The 18,949-nt window shown below is 39.7% G+C and overlaps 1 protein-coding gene across 1 annotated transcript; it reads right to left on the reverse strand.

Moving 5' to 3' along the window:
- Positions 1-1,925: 1,925 nt before the first annotated feature.
- On the reverse strand, positions 1,926-18,441 carry LOC129357935 (formin-binding protein 1-like). The gene is made up of 6 exons (XM_055026861.1): positions 18,016-18,441; positions 16,065-16,180; positions 11,060-11,116; positions 10,125-10,272; positions 3,744-3,806; positions 1,926-2,111 (listed from the first exon to the last, which is right to left on the reverse strand). Exons 1-6 carry the CDS (start codon positions 18,034-18,036, stop codon positions 1,926-1,928), a joined length of 591 nt encoding a protein of 196 aa, XP_054882836.1. The 5' UTR covers positions 18,037-18,441.
- Positions 18,442-18,949: the final 508 nt, after the last annotated feature.

Raw genomic sequence — 18,949 nt, forward strand, 5'->3', positions numbered from 1 at the left:
GTGGGGTGTGTTCCTAACGGATGAAACAACCTTTTAAATTGTCTGCGCTAGAAAAGCAAACCCCAAATTGAGACATTTGCTTCCCGAGGTTGAAGGAAAACAGCGAGAGCCTCTTTCTCCTGCTCTGAACAAAACCTCAAAAACCTCAACTCAACAAACAGCAGAAGAACCACATCAGATTTCAGAAGAAAAAAAGAAAAAACTTCTTCTGGAACATTAACCATCCATCTGTTTCCTGAACCTGCTATATCCTGGCCCAATTACCACAGGAAACTATATATATGTGTGTAAATTTACACACATTTTCTAATGACGAAAGATTTAGCAAGAAGCCTTTAAGATTATATATTCCACATTGGATTTAAAAAATATGCATGTCCCTTGACATGGTTTTGCAGGTTTTACCAACTCAAATTATATTTTAATTTGAAGACCTAAGCGGCAAATTAAATATAAGACAGTACACATACGCTAAGAGAAAATCACACTTTTATTTGTATCTCTCTTGACGGATGTAGCATCTGACAGGTTGACAACAGAAATGACACCAGCAGCCAGATTTACTTTGGACTTTCTGCCTCCTTTGTTTATGAATGTTCTTTATTACTTCCTTCCCATTGGACAATTATTTCCTGCTTGTTGCTCTACCGTATCAAATTCTAGCACTTTAAATTGAGCATTGGGGTTGTTGCATGAAATTTGTGGAAACAGTTCAAAAGCGCTACAAATACTTTCCCAAAATTAAGCAAAAGATGCTATTTTTACATATTTCACTGCATAATATTGTTTCCCTCTTGGTCTCCTTGAAACAAATAGCTGTTCTTATAACCATAAACCCGCTCAAACACAAACTTTGTAGCTAACATCCAAACCCAAACTAGTTGCATATTTTGACATGGATTCCCTCCAATTACAAGTACTCTGTCAGCTCTGTAAAAAATTTTTAAATATACATCTTTCAGAAGACAACAACACAAGATACTCATGATCTGTTCTTCATCTGTGTTAATAGCAATTAAACTACTTGGCTTTCAGGACTGTGCCGTTTGTGGGAGTGACATCAATATTGTTTTGCATGGATGCAAAACTATTTCAGGATTTCTTTTGTGTTGGTTCCGAACAGCACTGAGAAATGTAGCACATAATAAAGGTGTTAGGTTAAGGTGGTAAGCGGTAATTAAATGAAAGAAAATTAAAAACATTAACTGCAATTCTCTTGGAATCCAAAACTAACAGTGACAGCTAAGACCAGCTTCTTGATGTGCTTTGCTGCATCTCTCCAGAAGAGTTCAGACTTCCCCTGCATGTCCCGAGTGCAGAAAGCCTCTTTCTTCCAACCATATTTGCATAATAATCACGTCTGAACCATGTCAGCTCGGAGCCTGAGTCCTGTCTCTGCAGCTGATGGAAGCAGCAGGAGCACGCGCCGCTGACCCATGATGCCTTGCGGGCGTGGGAGCTGAGTGGGTTAGGGCAGAGATTCTTGAGGGTTCTTTTAATTGGTCATGACAACAGGAAATGACATCAACTACAAACCCACGCAGGGCCTAGGGGAAGGATGGATCTGTGAGAAACTGGATAGTGACGTTTCATAATATATCTAATACCATCGAGCGCATGTCGATTCAGTGCGACGAAAAAGCAACTGCACAGGAGGAATCGACAATTTACCTTGTAACACACACACATACACACAAGCGTGGCATTAACACAGTTGTCTTTGTGACTAAGGCTCATGCAGCGCTGCAGAGTGTTTGCTGCTTCTCTGCAATGATAATGAGCGCTGAGTTGTGCTACCAGCTTTGTTCAGCAGCAAATCTCTGTGCTGCTGAGACAATGCCAGCTTTGACACAGCATCCCTGGCATCAAATACACAGTCACTCAAACTTTTTGTTTTTGTCTTTCAGCCATGGTGGTATGACAAATTAGGGTTGGGAGGTTAAAACTGGCCAAAAAAAAAAAAATGAAGGGCTCAGAGGAACCCAGCTTGACTTGAGGACACATACCTTTTCCACATCAGCTTTAGTCACGTTAATGTCAGCATCCATCTTCTCAAAGTATTGTTGTGCTCTGTCTGCCTCTTTGCAGTCTCTCTCAAACCTTCTTTTACACTGAAATGAGAAGAAATTCAATTGAATTCTCGTTAACACACGGTATATATCAATATACGAGGCGACCTTTGACTGTGCATAAAACGGGCGTCATAACTTCTACATGTACGTCATGTATGTTTCATGTACGGCATTGTGCGCCGTGAAGGCTAACGTCCACAGGCTGAAGAATAAACAAATATTCGTGGTGGTCATTTGTGGAGAGAAAAAAAAAAACACAAGCATTCATCCAACCCTCTGACCGAACAATCACTGTTTGTAGGGCCAGTGTGCACTCTGAGCTGTGCCTCTCCGCCTAACACACAATGGCATCATTGAGCGCAGAGACAAGTTTGAGGAGGGCAAGGCAAGTTATGTATTTCTCTCGCACTGTTCCTCTCCCTCGTCAAAGGGGCCAGGCAGAGATGAGAAGTGGTGTTATAGGATTTTTCTCTTGTCAGTCCTTCACTTAGGCTAGAAGGAATAAAACAAAAAAACTTTTTCTCTTAATAGACATTCATGTTTTATACTGACATCAAATTGCAAATCAGATTGTTTTCTCACTTCTTCCCAACTATTTTTGCCACACAGGTCTAGATTAAGTGTGTCATAAGGTTTTTGATTAGGGATGTCTTGATATAATCTCAGATATATATTTTAAAAATCTCTTCAAATGATTGGTATTGGAGTCCTAGAAACAATGAAACTCCCTATGCATCAGCTGTACCCACAGCAAGCCATCTGGTTGATGTATAGATTTTGTGTCTTTTCACCCTTTACAAAGATGCTTACAATGAAAAAGAGACTATAATGACTGGTGCAGCTCTCACCAGGCTAATGTGTTTGGCCTCCACTCCGTGCTAAGTATTCTCAGTTGCCCCTGGACAGATTCAGCTAAAACGCTTGTTAGCAAAAGTTGCGGCATTCAAAGCAGGAGAGCAACCTTTACTGTAAGTTATATCTGCATGAAATGAACAGGAACCAACCTGAAATATGCTAAGACAAGTATTTTAAAAAACTGGACATAAAACATTAGTCTAGCACTTTAGATAACTGTTCTGGTTGAAAAGAAGAGTAAAATATTGATTTGAATGTTTTGCTCTTGATGTTTGATATATAGAAACAAATGATAGAGCTGAGCTCACTTTAGTTGATACATTGTCAAAAATTATAGTAGCTGTATTAGCCAAGCAAACCATAACCCATAAAAACTCCTGCTGAGACAAAATATATTTTAAAGAAAAACAGATAATGCAGCATCTGGAACTTCTGAAAAACTATTTGTCAAGTGGGACACAATATCAGGCCATATAATACTGATTAATTATAGCAAGTTTAGTTTTTTGGAAGTTGTTTTAGGATTATTCGTGGCACAGATGCCTAATCCTAAATGACTCAACTGAAAAGTAAAAAACAAAAATCCCAATCAAGACCTCAGCAAAAATGTTTTAGTCAGAGTTGACTGTGGCTCGTTTTAATAATTATAGCATGTTTTAAGGGTTACTGATTGTATCCAGGACTGATGTTCTTAGATTCGTATGGAGGCACAAAGCAGTAGCCTCTCTTTGTGCCACCATGATACCACTCTGATTCAAATCAAACTCTGGCTGTGAACAGGATTAAAGTTTATTCATAAAAGTGAAACAGACTTACCGATTCCAGCTGCTTCCACGAGCTTTCAATGTACTGCTGTGCTTTGCGTCCATCATGGAAATGCTGTGGAGGAAAGGGGGATGAATTTAAGGAAATGATTAATGACATCATTCTAATGAGACATTCAAAGCAATTTTAAAAAGCAGGTGAGCCTGACCTTGACATACTAAGAACTAGAAATAGGAAACCACACAATACCACTGAATATTATTCATGAGAAATTCAGCATTCCTTCACAGACTCTACATGACAAATTTAGGTCAGTTTAAAGCAATTAGTGTTCTTTTAAATTAGAAGACAGTAACCATTTCAGAGCTAAAATAATGACAGCAGGGAAACCAATAATTTTGAGAGGAAGGAGATCATAAAGCTTCAAAGTCATAGTTTGTACAATGCCTGGAGCAAGGATTTTGCTGCTGAACTGTTGTCTCTTCTCGCTGTCGGGAGGCCATGCATACTTCAAATTCACAACGATTATTATAAACCCAGTGAAAGGCCTGAACACACTTTTTGTTCTCCTTTCTTTGTATGATCAAAACAAGTATCCATGAATACTTTTAAAGAAGTTCTGCAGCAGTGTCCACATCACAAATGTTGCTGCTCACTATCAGACTGGCTGGCTAAAAAATGCCTCTAATTTGGCGGTTTTGGTCACAAAACTCAAGACAATTCAAGATGTGAAAGTTAACTGAATGAGTCCAGTTGCCAGGGTACAGCTTCTTCAAAAATACAAGCTGAGAAGCTGAAAGACTGTCTGAAAATTGTTTGAATCAAACCAATGAGATCATTGTTTTTCCTGTCTGAAATTTTCTTATTAATACTATGACATTATGAAAGTGCAGTAGTTTTATTCACTTCTTGACTCATACAATTTGACAAAGTCACCTAACTTATTTGCTTAGCTCACCACGATGTTGACAGTTGTGGTTTAGAAATTTCTAGAGCACAAAAGTCGAACATCGGAAGAGAAACCAGCAACACAGTTAAGTTTCCCCGTCTGAACTTATTTGAATAACCCTGGTGATTCCCCCAGAATTTTGGTGGGGAGTTTATCTGACCAAATTCAAGCAAAAAAATAACTATTTTACTCTTTAAAAAAATCCTCTGCCTCACTGAAAGATGATATGAAAAAATTATTTAAATTTGTTAGTGTATATTATTTATTACTGGTTATTTACAAACAACTACAGTAATTTGAGTTTTGTGTTTAACCTGCTTACGGTGCAGTTTAAGTATTAGGAAAGTAGTGCTTCTTAATGAGATATCAGAATGCTAAATAAATAAAATCAATAGTGGAAGAACTGGGTGGAGTAATGGCGGTGGAGTCCTGGTGGATCTCGGCACTGCGAAGTGTCGCCACACAGAAAGCAGCTGCTGGCTTAAACTCCCACAGAACATATGCTGCGTTTCTTCACAAAGCCTCGCTTGGCTTATCTCAGCCCTCTTGTCCCAAAGGCAAACCACAACAATCTCCAGCTCTCTGTATTGACCACACAACTCTAGGAAAAAATATGGAAACACAGACCATCTGGATCCAAATCTCAAAGTACTTGCTAACGGATCAGTTTGCGATAACTTCTAAAACATATAAATGTTTTCTTAAGTTTGGCAAAGAATCCAAAAGCCTACACAGGCTCTAGGCTGTCAATGGCGTGTCCCTTGGTTACACACGCTGCGGTCGCTGAGCTCAGTAGCTGAGCTGAATGTCGATGTCTCTATTCAATAACTTACTCTGAGCTTGTGGTTGGGCTTCAGAAGGAAGTTGGTTAAGAAACATGAAATCAACAGCGAGGTGGTGGGGCGGTAGGAGATTGGATTCTCACCCGATAAATACTGGACATGCGAGAGATTTGTGACTTATGGTTTACCTCTACTAGTCATACTTCTCATTTCCCAAAGAGTTTAAGGGAAGTTTTACAAAAATGGGAAGTGCTCCTGTGTTTCAGAGGAAGTTAGTGAAGGTCCACCAGAAACGAGACTTTTAGGCGTAGTAGAAGTCGTGAAGTGTCTGACCTTCACCTTGAAATACATGTTACATAAAGGTGGTGTCAGTGCTTTGAATCGATGTCTCATGAACTGATGAGTTGATAAAGAGAAGACGCAAAGACATTCCTGTTAATGTAGAGTATTCTTTTGACGAAATATGCGTCTCCATAACCTGGCTATGACCTTCCAACGTCTTATTTTGCTAAACAAAAAAAACTGCATGTAGAAGATCAAACTACTATGACTAACAGCAGCATCAGATTTAAAAATGTTCACCACACAATGAACAAATCAGACTGTAGACGATTGAGCTTACTTTCAATCCCATAAAACAGACCACCAACCATCTGGGCTGCAGGTGTTTTTTGCAAAGAAAACACTCACTTATCTTCCAGATGTTCTGGGATGTTGGCTTCCTACCTTCATAGACTCTCGAGATAAATTTGTCCTAACCTCTTGTGGCGAGTCTTCCACCTGTCTTGGTGTGAAACGGCACAGGACTGCTATCAGCCCTGCTGCTTTGAGCTACCCAAAGTAGCTAAGTAACTCAGTAGCTGGAAACTATTGGACAAATCCTCATTAATACAATCCTTGTAGGTATCTCAGGAAATAACCATGTTGAGCAAAAACTAAAAAGGGAAAAAAATCTAATTATTTGCTTTTATTTAATATGCAATATCAAATAAATAGGGCAGCATGATAACATAAAGCATAAACATATTGTCAGGTGGAAGTTTTCTACTGCTAATGTGCATGTATATTTTCATATAGATTTGACATAAACACTAAAAATATTGTTTTTTGTGACGCTGATTAATAGTGTTAATTTTTATCAAAAATAAGAGGATATTTGGTTATTTTAACCATTTGAATTTAATCAATAAGAAAATCTTAAATGTTTTCACTGGCTAGGTCTGAGCAGGATGGTTTTGCACAGTGAATCTTTTTAATTTTATGTATTAAATCACAAAATTTGCTCTTTTTTGGCATTTGGATTACCATAGAGATATAAAAGCATAATATACTACAAATATACTGGTCAAACTTTAACAGAATAATTTCAGATTGAGTTTTTATGCTGTTGTTTTTGCTCTTTCTGAAAAGTAACAGAGTTATAGGGTTTTTGGGTTTTTTTTACTCCGATTGTGATTGTGTATTTGGGTGTGTGGGAGGGGTTCCAGAAAGAGGTGCTCGCTGCACCTATATACTGGGGAATGCACTTTGGTCCAAACAAAAATGGATGTATTGTTCTTGACTTGTTCTGCAATCTTATGCATCTGAAGGAGGAATGCTTTCCTGTTGCACCATTTCTGGTTTTGCTTCTGTCAAGAGGTGACCATGTTAGTCAGTCATTAACCTGACTTGGTTCACGAGAAGTTGAGAACATCGAGCTGCTGCCTCCAATAATGTGAATGTAGAAACTGAACAACTCTGTTTTTATCAGCCTCAGTCTAAATTAAGGAGTGAAAGCAGACTCTATGTTAAGATTCAGAACATTAGTCATTTCAAATTAACCAAATGCTGGAACAAAATATTAAGGAGGACATAGAAAAATTCTAGTTGGAGCAAAATATTAATGCAACTGTTGGAAAAAAACTAGAGAGGAGAACTGTGAATCAGCACATTCCTAGTCTTAAATGGTCCAGGTCGGTATCGGGTGGGCCAAAAATTTGAATGGTCATCATAAAATATCAGAACAAATGAGTAGTGTCCGACTGTTCAATGGTCTTTATATGTCCCTGTGGGAGAAGACAACTAAGCCACGGCCAGGACAGCAACCTGCTGACCGAACACCTTATTATGATTCCTCAGCACAACACAGTCCAGTGGGAATTATGTTCTTCATCCCATATTAACCTCTGCAATAGCATTTATTCAGCTATTAGCCAATGCATTCCAAAAGCATACTGTTGTTATTGTTTAAAGCTTTTAATTTGCACTGCAAAGCCAAAACAGGCAAAGCTATAAAGTTTACAAAAATGTTTATCTGACTCACCTCCACCCAAGATTAGCAAAAGGTTGACTTTGCGAAACAATCAAAAGGAAGCGGGAACAGTTACACAACAACCCTGCATGAGAAATTAAGTATGCGATTTTCCTCCTTGTATGCTTGAGGTGTAGATTCTACCTGACCAATAAGCAGCCTGTAGAGGCAGCAGAGGGCAGGCCCTTGGCCTACAAATCCGACTGTCTGGGGTCTGGGCTGCACAGCTGCGTCTGACATGTACACAGATGAAAATACCAGTAGGTGCTTCATCACACTTGAACATCAGTGGGAGGAGAAAAAGGAAACCAGTGAAATGAAGGGAAGCTGGATATACAAAGCCTGACTGTTTTACAGCTACCATTCAGGGTATCATTACCACTTTCTCTACAGTATCATGAATGCACGTACTGTAAAAGCCAATGTTTTCTTTATGACTTTTAATCAAGCAAAGCCTTTTACTAACAACAGGAACTTCCTATTCTAATAGACTTTTCTACATGATACCGTTCATTGGTGGTCTTTAAAATGCCAGGGCCTATGTTTTCTCTGTGAGGACACTGTTCTGAATGTGACTTGAGAAATTATGTGCTTAATGTCTCCAGATGGAACAACTCTGTATTCAGGGAAACAGTGGCTAGCTGAATGGATACAGCTGAGACAAGACACATGACACTACCAACAGTATCAGCTGCGAGAAAACATGGGGTTCGAATCTAAGGAGAACAGGAAGTAGGACTGGTTTTGAAATGTTATAGTTTCAAAACTGTAAGACTCTTCCATCATGCCATTCCGATTATTCTCCTTTGTAAGGTCCTTTCAAATAGATTACTGAGAAAGAACTAAAGTGACCAAAGTTTTTTCTGGCTGTATGCTCTATAGGGTAACTCTGCACCACGTTACACATGTTGCTGAGCACTGCCAGTCAGTTGTTAATAAAAAAAAAAATATTGTACTCACAACTGCTCATGAGGTGGAAATTAAAGGTGCAAAACCCATTACTTTTAATATGCTAAGCTGTATGCTAACCAAGCAATTGCAAGCTAGCCTATAGCTTATCTTCATAGTTTATTGCCGTATCGAGCTAATGATAGCTTGTTGAGCTACCAAAGAAAAAAAGGACATAATATTTTGCAAGATAAGCACTTATAAAGTTTATTGACAATTCAAGATTTTATTTTGGTCTTTGTATCAAAAATAATATTTAAATGTCGCTAATTTCATTATTATGTGATTATAGCTAACAATCACACTTATTGAGACTGCAAGCTAGTAGCTCTTAAGCTAACGGCAGGCTCAGAACTGGGCAAATAGCCGACTTAGCCGCAAAACATTCAGCAAATACATTTTTGCAGAAATGTTAAATATATCTACAAGAACTCGGAAACCCCTTGGTATGTCTGGTGTTTATTCATTTTTAAGTGGACATATTGAAGTAAAAATATGCCCACTTAAATTGACATGTTTTGTTGACTTAGCAACAAAACAACTTTTCCTTTCTTCCATTTGGGAATCTATAATTAATTAAGTTATCATTTCTAGAGAATATCATACAGGTCAATGCCTAGCTAGCTAGCAAATAAGAAGAGAAGATCCCAAAAAAGAGTAAAAGAAGATAACAGAGCAGGAAAATCATCAGCAGAGATGAGGAGGAAAATTCCCAATAAAGTGACATCCTGCAGTGTGAGAGCATCAAAGCTCTACCAAAGGACTGTCTGTGATATGAATGTGAACACAGTGTCAGATCATAGATGTGTCAGGCTAATCTAAGCCAGTAGGATTGCCCCCCAAATGAACTGGAAATCCCCTTTTGCTTTTGCACCAGCTGCATCTAAAATTAATCTAAAAAAAAAGAGGTCTTCATAGTTTTCCATTTGAAGAAAGAGCAACTGCATCAGCCTTGATGCAAATTAGCGTGTATACTAAACAAAAAAAAAAAAAAAAAAGAAAAGAAAAGTCCACGTCAACATGCCTTTGAGAAAAATTCAGGTTTTCCACTCCAATTCCCTGAACTGTTCCTCAAAGATAAAGAACTTCTGACAGATTGTTCTTAGAATGGACTTTTTCCACACGGCTGCCTCTTTCTCTTGCATAGTTCCACTATTAATCCTGCTGTTTTAGTGGTTGTCATAGTGTTGACTGACCACCAATTGTCCAATGTATCTAATGAAGTACAAAAGAAGAGACACTTCTGTAAAAGTTGGTTTAAAAAAGCAAAATGTCACTATATTGTTAGAGAAAAGCCTGGTTCTATAAAAAGGACTGTATCAGTCAAGCCCTTTGGTACATCTATATATATGCACCAATGACCTCTGCTGAGAAGTAAGCATTGAGGGGGCGGGGCTGTTTAATTTCTCATCCCTTCACTGTCAACCTTCATATCAAGTGAAACTAACTCTAAAAATCCTCACCGTTTTTCTCTCAGCCTTGAGCTCCTGCAGGTAGCGCGTAAGCTCAACAAAGATTTGGGAGGTCAAGTTCTCCGCTATGACCTCGTGCTGACCCGCGTAGTCGTTCAGCTCGTTAAGGGTCGTGAAGAAGGCTCGACAGAAGCTGTACCTGGTGAGAAATAAGAAAGGGTGTCAGAGGCAAAATGGTGCTCGAACACAGGAAAGTGGACGAGGAGTTTGGATTTCATCACAAAGACGTTTCTGCTTTGTAAAAAAGGAACAGTTTGATATCGAAGGAAATGAGTGTAACTTTCGAGATGAGAGCTCTACGTAGTAGTGAGATCAGGACTACAGTAAATGTTTCCGTGTCACAATCACGCTTTCGCTATTCTACATGGAGCTCAGGAAACGGATATATCTTCCTTATCTTTTCACTTCATTTTACTAAACACTGTAAAATTTTTCATCTCACAAAGGTTTGAGCTGATGTTATTCACATCGCCTTGAAAAAGTATTCAAGTCTCTCATAGTTTGTGACAAAGTTGTAGAACACAATCATACCTGGATACACGAATGATTGGAAACTTAAGTCAAGATCTTGCCACAGATTTAGACGTTTTGGCCATTCTAACACATATTGCTATACTTTCACCTAAACCCTTCAGTTGTCCTAAAGTGTCTAATACGCTCTCGTCAGGGTTGCATTGAGCTTTATCTGTCTTCTATACGTATGCACACCACCATGTTTCAGTGAGGTCAGTGAGTTTATGTTGATGTGTAGTCATATTTTTCCACTAAGCATGTCGCTTTACATTTAGGTCATAGGGTTCACATTTTGGCCTCATTTGACCAGGGAACCCTCTTCCAAAGTATCCACAACTTGCACTGTGTCGGCACGGAGGCTGCCAATACTTCTCCGAGTACAATGCTTTTTGTTCCACAATTCTTTGACTTACTTGCTCTCTTCTTCTTCCCTCGAGTTCTTCTTGGGTTGATATTTCTTTGAAAGATTCCTGCAAAGACAAACGGGTCAGGCTTGTTAGATGTTTCTCACTGTAGTGTGCAGACACCATTCCCAGCGCGTTTCCCCGACGCCGCCCTTATGGACCCGCCAGAGCACCCAGCGGTTCACCATTAAATCCTTCTGAGTGCTCTCTGCTCCGTCCTCCTCATTTCGTTTTCTCTCTTTGCGTCATAAATTGTCGTCACCAACGGGGCGGATGGAGAGCAAGTCACCAAAAAACTAACGGTGAGCTTCTCTTAAGCAGCCACTGCCCCTGTTTTGACTGTTGCTGCACATTTGTAAAATGAGGTGGGAGCAAGGAGAACGTACAAAATGAAATGTAGAGTAAGCCAGTATGGATTAAAGAAATATGGCACTGTGCCATCGTTGGTGAAGCAAAGCTATCTGGATTAGTCTGTCGTCTCGGTGATGTCTCTCAGTACCCTTTTTTTAACCTCCACACAACGTTGAAATCTAGGCTATATCAGATTATCACCCACCTGATCCATCAGCAAAGCATAATACTGTATTCTGTGCTCTGACAGAGGAGGATGTAAAGTCAAAATAACCTCCTCAGTTGAAACGCTGCTATCAAATACAAACTGGACAGATCTAACAATGTAGAACTCTACATTCATTGACTCAAAAAAATAGAAAAAAACTCCACATTTATCTTTGGGAACATTCATTCAGGGAAGAAAAACTCCATTCATCAGTTTCCTAAGCCTTCTAATTTTGTCAGTGTACTTAGGTAAGGCAAGGACTACACCCTTGACAGGTCACCAGTTCATCACAGGTCTCCAGTTTTTGCACGTTACTTCTAAAACGTTTTCATTTAGTTAGATTTTATGGAAACGATCATGAGGAATTTTGTAAAAACAACTATATCTTAGCATTTATTTCCCCAGTAACAGAACATACTAAACCTCAAAGGGCTTTGTGCAGATCAAACCAAAGTTTTTCACTCACACTAACTTTGCACATTTACATCAGTATCCACACCATGCAGAAAACTGATTATATTCATTGCTATCTCTGTATAGTAAGATTATTGCACCTTAATCAATGATGAAATATAAACACACTTCTGCTTTGGTGTTCCCAAAAAGGACTCACAATTCCTACTTTAAAAAAAGATGAATATGCTGGGAACACTACATGTTGTGCAGAGCGCTCTGTTCAGCATCCCCCCACGCTTTGACTCCCAGGTGGTGTTTAGACTGTTGCTAGGCAGATTTATCTCGGTGTCTTGCACGCTCTGTCCTTCTCACCTCCTGTATCTAATTATAGCGCCAGTTCCTATTCGTCCGCGCATGTCATATTAACACATGAACTCATATGTGGGTTAAACTGCAGCTCCCTGCTGATGTCTTTTACACATTCAACAATTCTCTGAAAATGAAAACTGCACCGTTCTTGATTTTTACATGTGTACTTTTTTTCAAAGATGGCACAATATTACTTCGGAAAAAAAAAAGATACACACTATATCTATAAACACTGGCTTATTGTTTGACAATGTAAGCAATCGCTCCTTTTATCGCACTTGCACAGTAGTTCCTTTGTTGGCAGGACGTTATTCCTGCTTTATTATGGATTATGCCAGACTAGCATTTGGGGGAGGAGGAGGCAGAAATGCACTGATCTGCACAGACTAGACTGAAGTATTGTGCCTGTTTACGCTGATGCAATGGAAGAGGATTAATCATGGATTAGAAGAGTATGTAGTTGGTATGGAAATGGCAAGGAGGGTGCAAAGTAGAGTAGTAGAGCCTTCATTGATGGGATTTTTCAAAACATATTTTAATTTTCAAAACATATTTGCAAAGTCGTACAGACCTCACTTAACAGAACTGCTGATCGATATTCAGTGCATTATAAGTGTCCCAGCTCTGTTGGCCTTTTGCATCAATAATCAGTCAAATGATTCCTCAATAATCTCTTTTGCTTGATTTTTTTTAATGATTTCTCTTCCTATTTTTCCTTTGCAATTAAACAAACCCCACCGATTATTCAGTTTCTAGCTACTTGGCTGACTTAGTGAGATAAGTAGCTCACTAACTTTGCAGAAGTATGTCTAAATATTCATATAATACAAATATTATGTAGCTCATATGGAAATGTGCCAGAATGTGGAAACAAAGTTCACCTCTGAGTCAAGAAAAAATCTGCCCAACGACACAGACCAGAGACAAACTGGTCTGTCTAAAGGCCCAGCTCCATTAGTTTATTAGATCTGAGTCCTGTGTGTCTTTTGGTGCGAGTGTGGCCGATAGATTAAACAGGATCTCTCAAGCTAAGTTGATTATAAGGGATGATTAGTTCTTAGGTATGGTGAAGCGGCGCCAGAAGACGAGAGACAATGTGTTGAGCGCACCTGGAAACTCTGTCTCAAGCTGTCCACCGTCTCCATCCAAAATATTCCTGGTGACAGCCTCATCCTATAGCGTGTGTTTATGCGAGAACACGCTTAATACCAGACACGGTTAGGCAGCAGGCCTCTTTGTGTTAGCACGAAGGGGCGAAAACATTCCGCTACATTTGTGGAGCAAGTTTAATAAACCTACAACGGTGAGATGAGCTCAACATGCTGCAGCACATGTTGACTGATTGAATTATGTCCCATCTATGTTTGCTCATACATGCAGCTGCTATCTGAACCGCATAAATGTGTGGTTTTGTTGCGGCACATAGTGTTCATTTCTTGTTCATTTGTTCACATTACAGCCAACAATTGTGATTGTTATTAAGAATTTATTTCAAAGGCCAACACAAAGCAGTAGGGATTCACCGATTCTGGGTTGTTTTTTTTTCACTTCCGATACCGATATCTGAGGTTTGGTATCGACCGACTCAGTCCTATACAGGAAAACAGTCCAGAATTGACTTAAAATGTTTCTTCTAAATGTATCTGACAACATGTAACATGTAAAAACAACTTTAATTTGTTCAGTCAGTGCAATTAGAAAAACTGTCATAGGCTGCAGACTGGGGAGGAGATTCCCTTTCTGAATCACACTGGCCCTAAACTTGCAGCCAGAGCTACAAGGATCATGATCATAGCATATTTAAGAATGACCCAGTCAGAGAGAGTCCACTGGAGAGTCTGTGAACATTTGCAAAGGTTAATAAATAGAAACAAAAAATGATCTTTAGATGTGAAAAGCCTTTAGCCCATATCCCGTACAATTCTTGTTCCACTTCACAGTTACATCCTACTTTGTACTGGCCTATAAGATCTATTGAGGTTGTGAGAATATGTGAAAAATAAGTAACTATTTTTTGCGAGGACTCTAATCATATGAGAACATCATGTTTCTGTATTAGAAATCAACAAATGCTCTTTAAAATGTAGATGTTCTAACAGATTTACAGCAATAACTAAATCCTAAAGACAACCAAATACTGAAATTCTATGAAAAACAATCTGATTGCGGAAAGTTACAGAGCGATATATGAGCTTAAACAATGCATCTAAAAACTGACAGCCTCTACAATCATCTATTGTTTAATGAAGCAATCTTTATATGAATCCGGTCACAATATTAGTTATTCGTTCTGAAACAGGACAGTTACAGAATATTTAGGGCATTAGCCGTATTAACCATCCTCTTTGGAGGGTGAGGCAGGACGAAGATGCGGTTTTGGGGGAATATCTTCTTCTGTTGCTGACTGATGAGCGGCAGGAGGCCTGAGGAGACAGATCCTCTCTGCTCCAAAAACTGCCTTTGAAAATCAGCGACTGTATCACAACACAGTGTGTGAGAGGAGGAGGAGGAGGAGCCGACACATGTGGTTGGTGGAATAAAAAAAATATCTGGGTCAGACCTGGGGTTGATAATGCTGGTACCTTGTCATCTCTATGGAAACACAGGCCCCCCCCATAACCCATCACAACCTGACTTCCTTTCTGCCTGCAGCTCAGACCAGTGACAAAAACACACAGCTTCACATGCAAGGAGGAACGAGGCAGACAGAGAAACAGCTACACGGAAAAGGATGGAGAGAGGAGTCGAGCGGACGTCCACTTTGACTTATTTCACTGGCTGAAACCAGACATTGGGGTTGCATGGAAATGTGCTACTTTGCCATACAGATGCACTTCAGACAAAAATTAAGTACTTACATTTTTTTTATTTCTTTGCATATTGGAACACTTTTGATTTAGTTTGAGGAAACAGACCATGCCTTTTATTTTTTTTAAGGCCAATTAGCTTACTTCGTAGCTAATGAGCTTACTTAGCAAAGTGAGTGCTTTTCTTAAAAAGAAGATTGACTCATCAGATCTATTCTATGCCTAAATGATTTCATCTGCCAAGCAAGGCAACCACTGAAATGTCCATTAACTTTTTCAAATGAAACTTAAACTTCATGTGACGCTCACATTGCCTCTCATTAAAGGGGAAAGGAGAAAGCCAGCTGCAGGTCAATGTTACTGGCCCCAAATTCAGAGGCATCTCATCAGACCTGATACAGGGATCAACTTAATCTGTTGAAACACCATGTTGACACGAATAAGACAGAAAGTAAATGCTGCTATTCCCTCTAAAGCAGAGGTTGGGCAACTCCAGGCCTCGGTCAAATAATGAAGTTATTAGCAGGACTCTGGAGAACTTGACTGCATTTAGGAAGTGATTCAGCAATTTGATTCAGCTGTGTTGAACCAGGGAGACGTCCAAGAGTTGCAGGACACTGGCCCTCGAGGACCAGGATTGCCCATCCCTGCTCTAAAGTAATCACAAGTGATGTGGTAATGCAAGATAAAACTCCGGTGAAAAAGGAAAAAAAAAACAACACACCCTGCTTGATGCCATCCAGCCTTATTTAAAGTTTGACAATTTGAGCACGATAGAAATAACAAAACTGGATCAGAAGTGTGTTTTCAAAATGCGACATTCAGATTCTCCACATAATATGAAGTGCAGCAACATCAAATACGGGTCAGCTAAAGCACTCACCTAATTTGCTTTGCATAGTTGATTTCGATCTCCGATCGCTCCTTCACAAATTTGTTGTACTTCTCCACAAACTCGATTCCCCACTGCGTGTGCTTCTCCAAGTTTTCAAACTGATCCTGTAGAGAACAAGAGGCGAAAATAATTAGGTTGCATCAAACATTTTATTGAGTGAAGAACAGAAATGCGCCACAAAATCAGCTGTTGATCATTTTCAGCTGTACCGCCGGTATTACTGTGACCACAATCTTTTTCAGCCAAGTCATTGAACTCCCAGTGCTGTTTGTTGTGAGCAGTGTGTTGTTCTTATAGACTGACAACCTTATGTCAATTTTAGAGTTATGCATTGGCATTCTCAAGGGAAGGCACATGGAGACAGCAGTTAGTAATGCTAGTTTCAAAAATCATTTAGCCTTTAATTTAAAACAGTATAACCTTATTTTACAGCGAATGCTCTCTGTCACATGCACCACACACAGTGTGTCGCCTCGCTTCCCTTAAAATAAATAGCGACTACTTAAAAAAGAAAGGTGATGAAGGGCTGTTATATGCTGATAATGATAGAAATCGGAAACAGCCAAAGCTAGCCTTCCGTCTTGACCTATGGAGCTCTTCAAACTGCTTTAATCATCTAAGAGGTTACCTAAGGACAAATCTACACCTTCTTTAGATGAACATATTGAGGATATTTAAATACTAGCATTACTTTTAGAATGGAGTTTGAGGTAAAACCCCCATATGCATGGGGTGACCTTTTCGTTCACATCTGCACAACGCATTCCCCAGTGAGAGGCGTCTCACCAGAAACATGACACTCGTCTCTCTCCTTAAGCAATTAATCAGCGCTACCAGTTTCACCAGCGACTTCTCCTTCAGATCCAAATATGATTTAAAAAGTGTGGGATGTTCCAGTGCCTCGTAGTAAATCCATTCCCCAGCAGTCTGATAACCAAACACAGCTGCTCAGTCTGAAGTCATTATTCAAGACTTGTGGGGGAAAGTATGAGCCTTGACTTGGCCAAGGTCACGTCGGCAAAGCTGTCACATCAGGAAAGAGAGCGAATAATTCATCTGGCAAATCAGCACACATACGACACATCTAAATCCAGACAATATTACCCAATCTAAGCAAAAAAAAAAAAAATGCAACCTTGGTGTGGCTCCAACAGTCTCCCATCCTCTCCTCCACCATGTCTTTAGTCTTCTTTACATCCAACTAATAAGGGGAGAATCTTAGAAGATGTCAGCACCAGAAAAAAAAGAAAAACCTATGTGATTTTTAAGCAGACCGTGCAGAATGATACAGCAGTGCTCCAAGCATCCGGCACTGAAAGCATAAGTGACACAGGAAGTGGTTGTGGTGAAGAAAAAGATGAAGAGGTGTGCTTCAGTCTGCAGCTCTGTGAAGCAAAGTCAGGTAGTCGTAGAGGAAAGCCAAATGTTTTTTTAATAACACCTAGATTTGTGCAGAACGGTAAAGTTTCATCGCTTTACTGCAGTAAAATCTCATCACATGAGGTGTGATAAAGTCACTTCAACACTCCTGAATGAAAACCCTCAAACTGAAGGAGCAACTCTCAATTGAAGCACTCAAAGAAAACAATAGAATGAGAAGTGGGGGGGAGGGGATCCAGACTGCATTGTCAGCTTATTTCAATGAGAAATCCCTCATCAACAGCCAGAAAAATCAATGGATAAAACCCAAACAATAAGACTTTCTCTGCTTTGGGTGAAGAATCTTCCTTTGGAATTTGTGTTTATGCTTCTTCTAAATCCCCAAATGCTTTCTTTGAAGTTTGCTCCAAGTGAAGTATCAAAACTTAATTTACTTTATCTCAACCACAAAGAGAGTATTCAGAACAAAATAAAAGACAACTTGCAGCCCACGTCAGAGCAGCTAAATCATGCACGATAAAGACCTCCTCTCCTCCTCCACACACATTTCTCAGATTACCCTTTTCTGCAGGGGCACCATCTTATCCGGTGGCTCTCAGCGTGGAAACATCCAAACTCTGGAAAATGCCCATTCAATTCACCACCCTCCGAGTGAATGAGGTGAAAAGCTAAAGTTAGTTTGGAGAGGTCATCCGCGGGACCTTTGTCTGGGTATCCCAAGTGGGAGCAAGTGCAGATCAGCAGGAGCGTGCCGAGGTTGGGAACAAAGTCTCCTGACTCCCTCCCCACCCTGCAACCTTCCACACACAGTAAAAAAGGAGCCGGTTCAAATAATTCCCGATTTTCTGGAAGGAGTAAAAGGAAAAAAAAAAAAAAAAACGGGAGTGAAGGGAAAGATCCAAAGCCTGGCTGGTTCACTCAACAACCGAATGAATATGAGTCCCTGGCTGCCAGTAGCGTTCAGGCTTAATGCTCCATCAGGCGTAAGGTGGAATAAGTGGGATGAGAGAAGAGGACAGAGAGGGAGAGAGAGAGAGAGAGAGAGAGAGCAGCAAAACAAAGGGAGGGAGCTTGAAAGGACTCGGAATGACACAAGAGGCGGGATTACTCAAGAGGAGATTACATATGGTTGGAGGTCAGGAGCCTCTTTGAGTTTGCAAACCTCTCCAAAGTGTGAAAATTGAATAAACTATACAGCAAACCAAAAAAAAAAAAAAAACAATTGTGCAAAGCTTCTTGTTCAGTTGTGATGAGTCACTGGGAGGTGATGCTCTTGCTGGAGTAAAATGGAAAAGCCATCAGTGGCGCAATTTCCAAGCTGCGCTAGAAACATCAGATTAATAATTTATGATTCTCAGGCAGGCGACTGTTAAGAAAACACACACATTATAAGAAGTGATTGTGGCGTATACTGTTACAGCCTCCCTCCTTATCACATCAAACTCCTGCCATTCCAGCCAGTAAAGTATTTAAACCCATCCAAAGCCTATCAC

The sequence above is a fragment of the Poeciliopsis prolifica genome, unplaced genomic scaffold (genome assembly GCF_027474105.1).
Source record: "Poeciliopsis prolifica strain line A6 unplaced genomic scaffold, Auburn_PproV2 SCAFFOLD344, whole genome shotgun sequence".
Classification (NCBI taxonomy): Eukaryota; Metazoa; Chordata; class Actinopteri; order Cyprinodontiformes; family Poeciliidae; genus Poeciliopsis; species Poeciliopsis prolifica.